The sequence below is a fragment of the Eretmochelys imbricata genome, chromosome 10 (genome assembly GCF_965152235.1).
Source record: "Eretmochelys imbricata isolate rEreImb1 chromosome 10, rEreImb1.hap1, whole genome shotgun sequence".
Taxonomy (NCBI): Eukaryota; Metazoa; Chordata; order Testudines; family Cheloniidae; genus Eretmochelys; species Eretmochelys imbricata.
This window is the reverse complement of record NC_135581.1, coordinates 10,136,715-10,152,867: the sequence shown is the minus strand read 5'-3', so window position 1 is coordinate 10,152,867 and position 16,153 is coordinate 10,136,715. Positions and strand designations below refer to the sequence as shown.

The window sequence follows — 16,153 nt, the reverse complement described above, 5'->3', positions numbered from 1 at the left end:
ATTAATAACCCTGCCCTAAAGTGATCCACTTAACCAAAATACTAGGTAGGAGTCGTATTATTTGTAATACATTTTACAGTAGGAACGGAAGCTTTGATCAAGTTAAATGAAGGACCAAATTCAGTAAATTCAATGGAAGATGCTGTATGTGGGTAATTTCAGGGGTCCAGACTGAATTTTTTTTCAAGACTGAAGTGAACAAATTATTGAGAGTACACAACAGAGAGCCCTTTCACAAACATTTGATGAATTCTGTTCTCTGTACAGGTTACATTCTTTTGTTCCATTAACGTATGACCCAAGAGAGATTTGGTTTCCAGGATAATCTCACCACATCGCAGTAAATTCAACAGCCCAACAGTTTATACACACTTCTTCAAATATCAGTACAACTCACAAAACTCTTGGCATTCACCCACCCCTGCCCCCAGTAGCTCTAGTGATTTCTATTTCCAGCAAAAAAGTTCCCACTGCCTCTTGGATGAGACAGTAATGCCCTCTCCAGATGGAGGAATCTCACTAGAAGGGAGTCAGAGAAGCAGAGCTGTGCCTCAGTAGAATTTTTCCTTCATATACATTCTCTAAATCGTAGATGGTATAAAAGCTATTTACAGTCACTGTCCAGGTTTACATTTCTGACAGTCACAATTTTTATGTAGATATTCAGTAAATGCCTTTGGAATGAACGGAAGTTCTTCTTCTGCATTTGTGGCAGAGACCCAATGATGTAGAGCCTCTGCTGGTACTCTGGAGAGCTGCTGTGAACTCTGTTGGGTCTTACTCCTCTGGGTGTGAGGTATAAGCTCTGGGGACTAACTTCAGAACAATAGGTTTCTCTGGTATCAGGAATCCCCGGGAATTCAGCTTGAGCGGGATCTGCAACATTAGCAGAGAAAAGAACATTTGTAGCCCAGCAAATAAAATATACACAGATTATCAAAGAGATATTGTGCCTTTGTTTTCTCTTGTTTGCCCAAAATCCAGTCCAGGTTCACTCAAAACCTGCCCCACCGTTACTATAAGTTTTACAAACTTGGACATACTTTTGGTTTTCTATCAAAGCCCCAGTCCAGGAGAGTTTACTCCTTGCTTGGGGTTTTGTTATGGAAGTTTCATCCATCCCCAATGGGCCCAGACTAATGTACTGGAATGAAGGCATCACTAATGCTGATTAACCACTTTCCTCTCCTTTCTGTCCTGTAATGTTTCCTTGGTTGCTATTTTTTCCCTTAGAATAGGGAAATAGAATAACTCCTATGATATATTTTAGAATACTGTATACTTCACACAGGCATGCAATATACAATCTGCTATGTATTACACTTCTATGCTCTAACATCTGTGTTGCACATTTATTTTTCATTTGTCACCATCTACCACCTGTTTACCCAAATAAAGTATTTAAAACTGTTTTTAATTCACTCTTGCCAGGGAATAATCATCTGGTTTTCACATCTGAGTTTTCAAATTTAATCTGGGTTTCTCACCTGGGTTTCTTTGCAGGGTCTGAAGGTGAAATTCTGCAGCAGACTGGCGATAGCAACTTTCATGGAGAGGAGAGCAAACCTCATTCCAATGCAGTTCCTGGGACCAGCTCCAAAGGGCAGGTATGTGTATGGATCCAGGACCTCTTTGTTCTCTTTACTGAACCTGATTCCAGTCACAAGTGTAAGAAAGAAATTAGGGAAGCAAAGAAAAAGAAGGCCAAGTATCTCTCTCTCTCTCTCTCTCTCTCTCTCTCTCTCTCTCTAAATGAACCTCTGATTGTGTGTTAGAGAAACTTTGCTTTTTTATAACTAGCACATCTTTGGTTATCCCAGCAGCCTAATAGTTACACAGACCCTCAGCTGTTTGGGGTGGGGTGAGGCGGAGGATCTGAGTTCAAAGCCTAGATTATGTTCTTTGCACCCAGGCTAGCAGCATCGTGAGTTCCACTCTTTCAAAATGACCACTATTTCTTTCCCATTGTTTCCTGAGAGAGTGAAGCCAGCAGACATCTTTGTTAAGAGCAGCCTGTTGTTTCAGTCCTATTGGGAACAATGGGAGATAGGTGGCCATTTTGAAAATGACATCTAACTGTGGGCAAGTATGACCTCAGTCCCACTGAGACCAGTGGGAGATGGTATCAGTTTGAAAGAGGGCAGTTCTACGTGGAATTCTCTACAGCCAACCCCTTCTGAAGGAAAAACTTTCAGTGATGAATACTAATGGGAAAAATTACCTTTAATCCTAATGGTTTTCAAATGTAGTTTCTAGAAAAGATTTCAGTGAGTTCTGACTATATGGGAAGTTTTGAAGTGTCAGTATTATTCTGTTGTTGAGATGGGAGAAAGAAATAGTCTGACAATGGGTGCTAAATTTCTCAAAAGGACCAATTTTTTAAATTAATTTTAACTCCTAAATTAATCAACCAATGTACTTGCACAATCTCAGATAGCTCACTCTGTACTCAGAGAGGAAGTGCTGTACTTCTGAGGAGAATATGCTGTATTCTTCATGTGTAACAGAGTTGTTAAATCCCTGCTGTAAGTGCAAAATTGAACTCAGCCTTAACTATGGACTCAAGAGTGGTGTGTCTTCACAATGATGAATCCTCTCCAGCTTTTGTATTGGCAGACAGGTGTTAAGATTAAACACAACAAGAAATTCTTTGTAAGAGACTGATATTTAGGAATGAAGTAATATCGGTAAAAGAGATAATTATATTGCTCATTCCGTATTGATATAGATTCTGTACCTTTCCGGTCTGAACTCCTCTGGTTCTGGCCAGTATTCTGGGATACGATGCAGAACCGAGGGTGGGATCATAACCACAGTGTCTTTTGGAATGGTCAGTCCATTTATCTCTACGTCTTTCTTGCAGACCCTTTCAAGTCGTCCTCCAAGAGGAAACAGCCTAAGGATTTCATTCACTGCCATGTCGAGATACTCCATCTGCATCAGGGCATTGTAGGTGAGAGGAGCCTTCAGGGGAATGGGAAAAACATTGTCAGGCATGTGGTAGTCTAGATCAGATTTCCATGTGATCAGTGTGGAAACCATCATGTCCTCCCCTCTCATCTGTTACAGTGCACATTCTACATTCAATCCTGAACTGAACTTTCAGTGAACCTAAGAATTCACCTTAATTTTCCTTTCCTAAATAATGTAAGTTACTGAAAATCTCTGACCATTTTTGCAAACAAAGTTTGTACTTAAAATCAGCAATTCCCTGAGCCTCCTGGTGTGGCCAATGCATTTTTGAAAAGTGGCATTTCTTGAGACATGTAGAAGTCCAGTGTAAGAGATCACAAACACCATAATATGAGTACCCATGAATAATGGTATGAATTTCCTGAGTTGTTCCAAGAATACTCCATGTCTCCCATCTAGCATCTCCTTTCCATGAGCGTAACTATCTACTCCTGATCGCTCCTTGTTTCCCTTTGCTACTGCTTCATAAACAATTCATTGTTGTTTACCAAGTTAAAGTAACTTGAGGTAATTTGCCCCTTGCGGAGTGTGTGAATTCTGATGAGAGAGATAAATAGGTAGCAAAAAGGGTAGTATGGGGAAAATATATAGACAAGCAGATATAAGAAAAACAAGATGTGTGTGTGTGTGTCTCTGTGTCTGTATATATTGGTATAATATGCATATATGACTCAGTAAGGATTTATTTTATTGTCCCATGGGAGAGTTACTGGTGTGGGTTTGAGATTGGGGATTTAAAAATTGTACTAAAGACTGATTCGCAATCTCTGGTATTGCCAGGCTACTGTTATCCGTGTTCACCATCCCCTCAGCCTCCCTTCCCATGATATATCATCTGGAGATTTTGAGAAATGCACAACAGCTATTATGCGTGTAATAGTTATGGTGCGGAGTTTGCAAGATTGCAGTGGTATATTCTACACATGGTACTTTATGTAACACACCTGAAATGAACATATGCCATTTTGGAAGCAAGTTATTGGCTCTCCTTTTAGTGAAAGCAGAACTTTCTTAAAGTGTGCCCATCAAGAGCTTCCACAGGATAGCAGCGTCAGTATTTATTAAATGGTAGTTTTTAGCAGTGTATTTAACGTCTTTAAAGAACAGTCTCCTTAACTGGACTTAACTAGACGGAAGAAACTGGCTTTAAAGAGGCTCTGTGGAATCACTGAGCAGCCAACATTTTCTTACCTTGTTTGGTAAAACTGAGTCTAGCTCGTCCTGCAGCTTCTGCTGCACATCAGGGTGGGTGGCCAGCTTGTAAGCCAGATAGCAAAGGGAGTTGCTGGTGGGCTCATATCCAGCAAAAATGAAAATAAACGCTTGTGCCAAAATCTCAGTATCAGTCAGGCCTGTGAGAAGAGAGGAAAACAGGTAGAAAAGTTGAGACCCAAACATTACAGCACATAGGCTGCGCTCTTTGCACATCGTGTATTTTATAAAGGTATAGATGGCCAACGATTTATTATTATTAAGGCTAAAAAATTTTCACGGAGATCGCGGAATCTGTGACTTCCAGCGACCTCCATCAATTCAGCCCTGTCGGCCGGGAGCTGCGGGGTCCCCCCACCGCCCACTGCAGCAGGAAGGACCCGCAGCTCCTCGTGGCTGCAGGCTGTGGGGTCCCCTCGCAGCTCCTGGCAGATGCGGGTGGCAGGGCTCCCCTCGCAGCTCCCGGCAGATGTGGGCACCGGGGGCGCAGCTCCCGGTTGATACAGGTGGCAAGGCCACAGCTCCTGGCTGCCGGCAGCTCCCGGTGGACATGGACAGCGCTCCCTCCCACCCCGCCCCGGAGCTCCGAGCTGCTGCAGGCAGTGGGGGCTACCCCACAGCTCCCAGCCACCGCAGGGCCTCACCCTCTCCCGCTCCTGGCTTCTGTGCGGGGAGGGGGCCCAGAAGCTCCGATCGGCTGCAGGGGTACCCTGGAGCTCTGAGCCACCCTGGGCACCGGGGATCCTTCAAAGCTCCTGGCCGCTGCAGGTGGCAGGGTTACCCTAGAGCTCTGAACAGGGGGACCCTGGAGCTCGGAGCGCCCCCGCAACTGCCCAATCTTTGCAGGCGGCGTGGGGACCCCGCAGCTGGGCTCCCCATTTGGTCAGGGATACTTTTAGTCAAAGTCAGGGGACCGGTCATGGGCTTCCATTAATTTTTCTTTATTGCCAGTGACCGGTCCCCTGACTTTGACTAAAAATATCCCTGACAAAAATCTTAGCCTTAATAATAAAAATAATCATTATTATTTTTATTATTGTTGTTATTATTATTCTTGTTACTGTTATTATCCCATAGGCATGGCTCATGGGTCTGGTGGGAAAATTAAACAGGGACTAATGATTGCTTTGTAACCTCTGGCATTGTTGATTAGTGTATGCAGAACACACAAAGCAAAACATGGGTTCCTGCCAAGTTTGCTGTGGTTCATTTTCAGGTTATCTAACCCAAGTATTCTGTGGTTATATAAATGTCACAGGACACCTGCTATCTCCCAGTCCTGAGAAGAACTGAGGATATTTCTAACCAAGCTGTAATTGAAGCAGTTGTATTTAAATGAATTGTGAATAGTGATGCGATGCAAACGAATAGCTGGGGAGCAGAGCTGGCTTTTGCCTCTTACCATATTGGTAGGTACCAACTCCATATATTTCACTGGCCAAGGCTAACGATTATACAGCAGGAATTGGCCTGGAATGCATGTCTTCTATTCTACTTGTGGAAAAAGTGTTACATAAAAGTGATGATCACTTGTCCCCATCTAACTCTGTGCTGGACAAAAATGTATGTATAGTCCAGGTGAGTCGACGATTCCTCTCCCCAGCTGCAGATGGCAGGATGAACCATTTATTTCCTCTCCAGTAGGACACCTGTTCCTATTCCCCTCACTCCAGCAGCCCCCAAAGGCACTCACAAGTATGAGTATTTTTATGGTGTTACCTTTATATGTGTGAGTCACTCCATTGCTTTCATAGCTAATGTTAGAGTTCTGGGATTCGATCATCAGCTGCAGGAAATCCACTCGGCCCTGGGAAAAGAAGTAACCGCTCAGTGGAGAGCTGGTTTGGTGAGAGATCCCCTAGGGAAGGCTCACAAAGATGGGTCTCAGAACACAAAGGTTGTATTTTAAAGTCCCCAGGAGTGGCCAGAGAGGGCCCAGCAGAATGTAAATGCCTTTCTTGTTACAGCGGGTCTAAATATGAAACTCTTATGCTTCTGGGCGGGTTCCATCTGCCCAGTCCCAGACAGATGTCAGCTAAGACAGCAGGCTTGGTCTCTTGCTGTCGCAAGGAATGACGACTGCAGAGCTAAACTACTTTGGCCACTTTGGAAAGCACCCTCATTAATGTAGCTGTGCAATTTTAGGGGAAAGTAATAACTACATCTCAGTAAGTGACTTTTACAAGTAGCTCCCTTAAAACAGGATTACTCTGGGGGAGGTGAAGTCCAGCAGGGAGGTAAATCTGATTCTGTCATTTTTGGAGAGTGAAGACCGCCTCTTTTGGGGACTGTGCTCCTGAATACCACAATATCAGTGACACTGCACTGTGTATTGATGCACAGCTCTACTGCTTGCTCAGTGGAGTCTCTCCCTCTGTCTGCTCCAGCTCTCCAAGTCTACTCCTACGGGTAGTTTTCTGTAAATCGTAATCTTTGCACACCCAAACTGCAATCCAGTTTGCATGGGTGTTACCCTGATATAGCCTGAGATATCACACACTATTGTGGTCCTTTGCTGGACTCTAACTCAAGCAAGTAAGTGTTTTTCTCTTGGGCTAATTGAATAGAGAATGTTCTTTGGCATCATGACTGGGAGAATCCTGCTAACCCCTTTGGCCTCTTTTTCACGGTCCTCCTTCATTCTGGCGATCGACTTTGTGAAGAATTCTATGGCATCTTTGGGGAAAAAATTCACATCCATCTTCTTAAGAAGAGGAATGAGGAACGGGCATACAACTAGAAGGGAGACAAAAATAACTGTGATTGAAGCAAGGTCCAGGGAATAGAAGTCCATTTCACCTAAGATATCTATGGTAAAATATTAATTAGAACAACTGAAAATGTTTATTAGAAAGATGAGGCTGCATCTAAATGATGGCTTTGTTTGATCATTTCTCCTGTGTACTGGGGAGCTCACTGAGGGCCTGTCTGCCACCATGTTCCTCGTGGGGCAGATGGGCTCCATGCTCCCTCTTCTTAGGTTTCTGCACAAATGATATAATTTAGCCCTAAATGTAAATGAAAGCAAAAGGAGCATTCCACTATTTCACACCATGTCTGACTGGAGGCGCTGTCACCGAGACTGGGGAGTCACATTCCGAGTGCAGGACATTCCTCCAGTTTGCACTACCAATGCTACAGCGATATGGACCAGAATGAAAATAAACTAAAAGTTTTGAAATTCTTCCAGTCATTTCAGACTGACCTCAAAGTTCTGATATTCACTAACATCTCATGTCCCAGCAAACATCTCCAAACCTTCCCCACAGCATTGTGATCCTTCCCACAACCTATAGACCAAATTCTGAGCTTACTAGCACTTGCATAACTCCAGATGATTCTCATCCGTGGGATTGTATGGGTATAAATTAGAGCAGAATTTGTCTAAGGTGACCCTTGAGACTTTTATCCTTGGCAGTAAAGTTGCCTAGTCATTGGCTTATAGGCTCAGCTATAGCCACTTGTATTGTATAACCGATAGACCACTTGTCTGATTCTGATGCTGAAGTCACGGTTCCAAACGAAACACTTAAATGGAATTTTTAGTGAGCAACAGACAACTTACATATCAAAATGAAGAGTGGGTCAAAAAAGTTAAACTTCACTAGCTTCTTGATTTCCTTGACAAAAGGATCTTTGGGGTTGTTCATGGAGTCAATGTTCACACCGAAGGAAGTGCTAGTAACAACATCCATGCTATAGGCTCCAAAGATGCTGAGAAAAGACAGAAAACAGAACACAGATAGGAGAGTTAAGGTTTGAAATAGGTAATTACAACTTTTCCCTCCCTTCCTATATTGCATCTCCTTAAAGAACAGAAAACTCTCATGAGACTTTTCTTTATGCTGTTGTAAAGGGGGGGCAAGGTACTCAACACAAGTAGAACATCTAAAGGAAACGGGATAGAGTTTCATGAAGATTTACCTACAGCGCTCAGAATCTAGACTCTGGTAGCCTTGCTCTGGATACTACACAATGTAATGTATTGGCCTATGTGTGTGTCCTCTGGTGGAATCAGACCTATTCAAGGGCCTGTGAATATCTTGTCAAGTGGCTGTGGCCTTTTAAGAGGTTAGGAGCCCTAGTTCTGCTGACAGCTGATATTAAATCTGTGTGCTCAAGTGGTAGAATAAATGAGCTGTCAAAAATAAATAAAAATCAAATAATAATATATTATTTATTTATTATTTGTATTCCGGTAGTGCCCAAACATGCTGGGTCAACGCAGGCAAAAAAACACAGTCTCTACCCCAAAGAATTCACCATCTAAGAACTTTCATGGAAGCACACCTTTACAAACAAGTTTTGTCTGACCTCCAAGTCTCGGTCCTCATGTATTAAATCGCAGACCTTAGAGATAGTAAAGGTCTGTTAAACCATCCTCTCAAACTCCTTGCCAGTGCATAGGGTTGTTCCCTATGCTACATTTTATAGTGTTTTTTCCACTCCAGTTTAAAATGTGCCAAACTTTGGGGCGTCCACCAGTTCCCTTGAGAGAATGTTCCACAGGTTTCACCCCAGGGAGATTTTCTTGAGATTTAACCTCTATTTTCCCTTTTAAATTTCATTTTAGCCCTTCAGATAGTCCTGTTCATCACTTCAGAAGTCTGGTTCATCCAAAGAACAACCTGCATTGCCAGTAATGAACGAACCAAAGAGTTGCTAACAAGATTTGCTGTTCCTGTTCCTGGAAGAGTTACTCACTCCTTAACATCCACGGGCTCATCCTTTTCTGCTTTCTTCTGAACATTTCTCACCAAAACCTCCCCATATTGCTTCATAATGGGAAACATCTGAAATACACATTACAGGACATGACTTAAACATACCAAATGTTACTTCTTCGTTAAGCCTAGCTTCTGAAAAGCGGAGGGGAAGTTCATTAGTACTAACAGACTTGATCTGTTTCTACTGTCAGGGGCTTTTTGTTTTAATCCTTTTTTCTTTCTTTTACATTAGGAGGCACAAATGAAATAGGCCAGTTTAATCATTTGAATCGGACTGAAGAGACCAGACCATTATAACTATCTCAGCCTGAATGCCACCTGTGCACTGACCCGAGGGTTAGTGTGTGCCTGGTCCTCTGGGTTTTACCTCCTTTAGCTTCCCACTGGTGAAGGTTGGAGAGAGCACAGTACGAATTCTCTTCCACTGCTCATCCTGAGCCAGGGAGACAGCCGACTCCAGCACTCCCACTAGACCTAAATTCTGGGGTGACAAAGGCAAGTTTATAGCTGTCAAGAGGCTATTGGGTTTCTCTACTAAACATAAGAGTGCACAAAGCAATCCTTTTCCCGCCCCATGTACACACACACATACACTTCCCCACACTGTTACACTTAGGCAGATATACCCACAAGAAGACACCAACTCTACACGCACTGGGGGAGACAAATGTACACACACTAACTCAGACTGTGCGCATGCGCTTGGGTGCACACACACACAATCAAATTCAGCTCTCGTTTATACTGGTGTAACTGAGAGCTGACTTTGCCCTAAGAACTTTTTTTTTTATTTAATAAATAAAAATAAACAACCTAAGCAGCTTTTAAAGTGCAGTCAAACAGTTTTCTCTGAGAGCCAGGGGATCCAGTTCCAGGTGAGGTCCCCCTGCTCCCTTGTTCCTTTAGGGATATGCAGTGGCCACTTAGATTAATGCCAGCTGTGCATTCGTTTTGAATGCATCTCCAAAAGAAATCTTGTGTATCTCTACAGAGTTTAACTACAGTATTTGATGTTCTTATGGCTTTATTGCATCTTTCTGATGAATATTAATGATTACAAGCCTACCCGCCGGTTGGTAAAGGTGGTGAAGCACTCTTTCACCAGCACAGTTTTAATTATAGTAGGATCTGCGACAGCCAGCACAGGTTGCCTGCCATCATAATACCTATGGGGGAAAAGAAATAAAAATCCATGATTAACTACTATCAGTGAAAGTCAGGAGTTAAACAAAAGCTCCTTCCTCCCTGGTTTCAGAGTAGCAGCCATGTTAGTCTGTATTCGCAAAAAGAAATGGAGTACTTGTGGCCCCTTAGAGACTAACCAGTTTATTTGAGCATAAGCTTTCGTGAGCTACAGCTCACTTCATCGGATGCATTCAGTGGAAAAACTGGTGTTTCTCTGATAGCTACAAGTCCTAGTCTTTATTAGCTTCTATAGCAAAGTGCACTGACTGGAAATACAGATATACAGAATCATAGAAATGAGAGATGTAAAAGGCCTTCAGGTCATCATATATTCCTGCCTTTTCCAGCCACTGCAGGAATGTTTTCTCTGAGAGACCATGCCTGTCTGAAAAATCTCTCTCACACACACACACAAATATCCCCAAAAGACAGCCTACCTGTATCTTTTCTGAAAGAGACCCAGCATCATATTTTAGTCACTTCAGAAAAAGTAAGTTAAATGGAGTTTTAGGTGCAGTGCTAAACCCGTTCCCAGTTCCCCCCGTTATGCTTACAGTACTACAGTTGTGTTTTAAATCAGTCTTCTGTTTCTTGTAGTTGCACTAAAGACCCACACAAAGAATAGGAGGAACTGACTATCCAGGGGAAATGGTGAAAATGGCTATATACAAAGTGCTGTCAAACGCACATAGTTAACAAACTGAAGCTACAAAGAGAAATACTGTTTTTTCTCGACTTTCTTTCATTTATAGTCATCTGGGTGCTACTGGTATCACTAGTAAGTAAAAGATTTCAGGCCAAGGTGTCATTTTTAAATGGGTGATGCTCATTTAATTTCATCCCTTTCCTCCTAGTTGTACTTCTGTCTGCCGCCCTAAACTCCTCTCCCTGTTTGGTGCTTATGCCCTTCAAATGCATGTAGACAGCTCTCTACAGTTCCTCATTTTCCCAAGTAAAACGTTTATTCCTTTCAATTTTTCTCAAATCAATCCCTCCCCTCTCACTGGTCCTAGAATAGGATTTTTCCTGTAAGAGATTAGTACATGAAAATCTTTTCCAAAACCAAATGATCAATAGTACAATTTTTTCTGTGATACAAGCCCCTCACGTGGTGTCATGCATAACTTGAATTATAACAAAAGGTTTATCATAAGCAAATAATGTTCAGCAGGATGTCACAGTAACTTATCACACAATGTGAAAACAAAAGGATTGCTTCACTTTTTTTTTTTTTTAATAAACATTCAAGAAAGGGTCCAATCCTGTAGAAGGCCAAACACCTTCTAAAATCAATGAGAGGTACTGAACACAGAGCTACTGAATCCTAAAGGCAGTAGGTACCTTCACTTTCACTCATTGGACTATACATTTCCAGACTCTTATACACTTGTTATGATGTTAGCAGAAAATTTCTTCCATCCTTTTGATTCACGTACTTGAAACTTTTCAGCAGGTTGCACTGAAATACACCTGTAGATTGGCTTGAATTCTTGTTTTAAATCATGGTTTTAAGACCAGATTTTTAAGGATTTATTATCCTATAATGGACGTAAGATAAATGTGGATTTATATGGGTTTTTGAATGGATGGAAAAATGTTATAAGGGCCAGTTGGATAGATTGCAGAAGATACCAGATCATGTAGCCCAAGTAATAACCGCAGTGGCAAATGTAGGGAATATCCAGTGCAGAATAAGAGCAGTGGTAACGCAAACGTATCACGCTTCAGCAGGTCAGGGTTAGAGACAGAAACAGAGTTGGTAGAACAGAGATCTGTATACAATAACAGCATATCTGTGTCGTACCTGGAATACATATACCTTCCTTTACAGTTTGCAGTCCAGGAGAACTGGACTTCTAAGTTACAAATTTCCTTTTATGTCAATGGTAGTTTTGCCATTAACTTCAGTGAGAGCAGAAGCTGGCAGTCTGCATCTGATATGGAACAGCTTTCATGTGAGAGTTCAGATTAACATGTACATAGCATGTCTGTGGCTTGGATCCTGCAGTCAGATCCATGTGGATGGATGATTGCATCTGGGTGCTGCCCCATTAACCTTTTTGTGGTTCCACATGGAGAACAGGGTCCAGTTACAGGATTCAGGCCTTTGAGATCTCCTCTTCCAGTGGATTTTTTTCACCCTCCAATTTGGATTCTGACTATAGGATAATGTGAGGAGACTACCAAATAGTATTGGTTGGTCAACATACTCACCCCCAGATTTTCCCATATGTCTCATAGCATGTACTGTCAAACTCCAAGAAACCCTGCAGAGAGAGAATGTTAAAATGGAATTAGAAAAGAAGCAGGGTTTCCAGGGGAGGGGCTGGGAATGGGGCTGTCGTGGGACTAAACATCTAGAGCTGGCAGCCAGGCCAAGCACTCCTGTGCGCAGCTCCTGAGACTTGTGTGACTCCTAATATCTTTGTGAGGGATAGAATCCTTTAAGAACATAGCTGAATCTAGTTATTCCAGGGGCGTATCATGCTTGAGGTTAAGGAGTCTGTAAGTAAACTGTTTGCAAGGAATTCAATAAATAGTGACAGCAAACCAGCCACCTACACGTGTTCACCTGTTCTAGGCAATCACCCCGGGGCTCACCATGCCCTTCACACTATAATCTGCATTACAGAAATGTTATCCTGCATTGGGTCCTACACACCCTGTGCATTAGCGCAGAGCTTAGCACACAGGAGAACTCATCAATGCAGTGTACAAATCTAGCTATTGTGTGATGAAGGACATAAATTTCTGGAGCCAGGAGAAGCCTTCAAACACTCACTTTACGATACTCCAAGGCAGTTCCAAAGAAAGGCAATGGCTTTGGCCCAGGGATACCCAATTTCTTGAAAAAACCAAATGGCCAGATCCCATATCTGTAAAAATAACAGAAGAATCTGAAGGCTTCAGAACAATAATTGCAGTGATGTTGGGTCTGAAAGATCTCAAAGCCTATCCAGGGGAAGTGAAGCTGTTGCATTAGCTCAGGAATGAAGAACCACTTTGGAAGCTAGAAAGAGTGGTCCAAAAAATTTGTGCTTTGTAAAGCTATTTAATAAGCATAGCTAGTGATAAACCTCACAGCTGCACCACAAATCTTCAGAGAGATAGCCCTGAGGTAAAAGAAAGCCTCTCATAAAGGAATAGGTGCTCCAGTAAAAACGGGGTTTTCTACCCATTGGCAAAATGCAAAAGAGAAGCCTCTCTAGGCTCATTGCCAGCTCATGGAGAGGAGCCAGAAAGTAATGACGAAATGAGAACAAAGCTTACTTTTTCTTTTCTTTTTTTTGCAGAGAAATCAGAATGGAGCCGGAAGTTAAGTCCTGAGCAGGGCTTTTGTGAAGGCTGTTCTTGAGTTTCATGTATTGTTCTCCTTGTGCTTAGCCCGATGCTAGCGCAGTGGTGTGTTGGGCAGCCTAGTCTGATGGGTTTCTGTTTGAATTTTGTTGACAGCTTTGCAGATTTCTCTCCTCTGAAGCACCCTTTTTTGGTGTTGTAAAGTTATTACTCCTACCTCAGGGCTCTCTGCTTCTCTATGAGATCTGGGCTGCAGCATTTTGAAGCTTGTCTTTGGCTGCGTTGAAAGTGCTTTTCAAATACTGTATTTGTTTTCAGATGGAGGTTACCAGCTTCCCAAGCAAGAGCTTTGTCACTAAATGAACGTTATTGCTCCAGTGTTTGTCAAGGAAACTGTATCAAAGGTCTTGTTTGGCCCAGAACACCAGCTGCCATACAGCCTGCCTTTCTTCCAGGTGACTCCTCCCTGGGATACCAGGAGCCATGCTGGGGGAGGGAGCTGTAACTTACACCTCTCTTTATTATTACTACTTTGTATTTGTATGATGGTCATGCCTAGAAACCCCCGCTGAGATCAGTCCCGTTGTGATAGGTGCTCTACAAACACACTGTCTGACAGTCTTTGTCCCCAAGAGCTTACAGTCCAGACAGCCAAGACTGACAAAGAGTGAGGAAAAAGGAAACACCATTATCCTCAGTTTGCATGTGGGGAACTCTTGCCGAGCATTTGCCAGTTTGGATGAATCTGGTCCAAGTGTGCCTGTATCTACAGGGAATACTTGCTCACCACTGAACTACAGCGATCTCTGGGGTTTAGCATTGCCTAGTGGGCTTAGCACGGGCCTGTAAGAAAGGAAATGTGGGCTTTTTTTTCAGGGTATGTCACTGGCTTGCTGTGACCCTAGCACAAGTCACTGGCTCCATTTCCCAATCTTTAAAATTGGGATGATGACCCTTGCCTCCCTCCCAGGGCTGTTGGGCTCAATTCACCATTTGTAAAATGCTGTAAGATCCTCAGACAGATGGTGGTACAGAAGTGACGGGTATTAGTAGGACAGGACAGAAATGTAGCCAGGAGAATAACACACTTGTTGTAACCATTCCATTTTCAAACAATGAAAACAAACAGAAGGGCCTTCATCTTAGTTTGTTTGAGATCCAGGCTATCCCAAACCCCGTGTAAGGGATGGAAAATAGCATATTGAACTGGCTTACATGACTTTATTGCACAGGAAATAAAGCAATGTCCTGAACAGCACCACTGCCCTAGACAGACTCAAAAGAGCTCAATTGTGAATCATAAGCCTGATGTGAATAGTCAGTGGATGTTTATTTCAACTCAAATAGTGGGGGCATGTATTTTTGGAGCAGTTCTATCCCTGTTGCCACAATGAAATTCCAAGTAGCTACCGAATGCAGCATGACAACCAAGAAGTCTTGCGTGGCCACAGAATTGCTGCAATATGAAAATGTGGGCCTGCGAAGGTGAACAGCTTCTCCCAAACTGAAGATCAGAGTGTACCCCCGGAAGGGTCTTTGAATGGCTCCTCAATGCAAGTAACACAAACAAGTTCAGGAACAGGGTTGATAGTTTCAGAAGGCAGATGTTATTGAATAGTTGCCCGTGCAGAGCAAATAAATGGACCGTGCTATTGATCACATTGATCATTAGGCTCTATACCTAAAAACGTGCAGTCTTTGTCTAACTCTGTTCTAGTCTGTGTCTGTGCTGCTTTTCCTGCATCACTGGAAGTAGTTGCGAGGAACACTCTTAATATAAAGATTCCCTCAGCAACTTCTTAGCAACTTCAAGCTTGCAGTAAGTCACCTGCGAGCCATTAATAGCAGAACAGCATTGGCAGGTGAGAAAACCAGGGTCCACTTCCACTCCCGCCCCCAGTTGTGGTGCTAGCTCCCAGCCCCGCGCCTGACCCTGTCCCCAGCCTCGGTACGGCTCCACTCCCGGCCCCACCCAAGCCTTGGCCCTTGGCCCTGGCTCCATTCTCGGCCTGGGGCCAAGGCTGAGGGTGGGAGCAGGAGTGGAGCTGTTGACAGCCCCGGGCGTGAGCCTGACTGCCAGCCCCCACTGCGGCCCAGCTGCAGCTCTGCTCCCACACCCAGCCTCAGCCCCTGGCTCCGTCTCTGGCCCTCGCCCCAGACACGGACCCAGACCCACCCCCAGCTGCTGCCCCCAACCTTGGCCCTCTTACCCCTGGCCACATCCCTTCCCCTGACTCCCCCGGAGCTGCAGCACTGCTCCTGGCTCTGGGGAGGGTGCAGACAGGGCATAACTCTCAAAAGTTTCGGCGCCACTGCATTAGAGGTTTTTAAGAGCAGATTAGACAAACACCTGTCAGGAATGGTCTAGTTATTACTTAGTCCTGTCTTGAGTGCAGGGGACTGAACTAGATGACCTCTTGAGGTCCCTTCCAGCCCTACGCTTATATGATTCTGTGAAAAGACCAGTAACATTTAAATTAACAGTGGCTCTCCTTCAAGAATTTGAAAAGAGCACAAGTAGAAAAGCAAAGTGTAGAATTATACTTACAGTATCAGGAGAAATAGCAGTGCAATCAGGAGAGCCCAGGTCTCAATGGAAAAGCTAGGGAGAAGGTTCATTTTAGCTCTGTACCTCTCAGTTTCTTGTTCTCTGTCTAACTTCTCAGTTGTTGTTTTTTTCCCTCTCTCTGCTCTGATCAGTCTTGGGACTAGGGAAAGAACAGTGTTGCAACTTTTTATCTGTTTGTCTCTAATCATGT

General features: G+C 43.4%; 1 protein-coding gene across 1 annotated transcript; it reads right to left on the bottom strand.

The window, feature by feature from the left end:
* Positions 1–777: 777 nt before the first annotated feature.
* Positions 778–16,013, bottom strand: LOC144270922 (cytochrome P450 3A9-like). Its single transcript, XM_077827879.1, has 13 exons — positions 15,943–16,013; positions 12,880–12,973; positions 12,312–12,364; positions 9,979–10,078; positions 9,280–9,393; positions 8,890–8,978; positions 7,751–7,899; positions 6,794–6,921; positions 5,905–5,992; positions 4,165–4,325; positions 2,738–2,964; positions 1,488–1,650; positions 778–876 (listed from the first exon to the last, which is right to left on the bottom strand). Exons 1-13 carry the CDS (start codon positions 16,011–16,013, stop codon positions 778–780), a joined length of 1,536 nt encoding a protein of 511 aa, XP_077684005.1.
* Between the last annotated feature and the right edge of the window lie 140 nt (positions 16,014–16,153).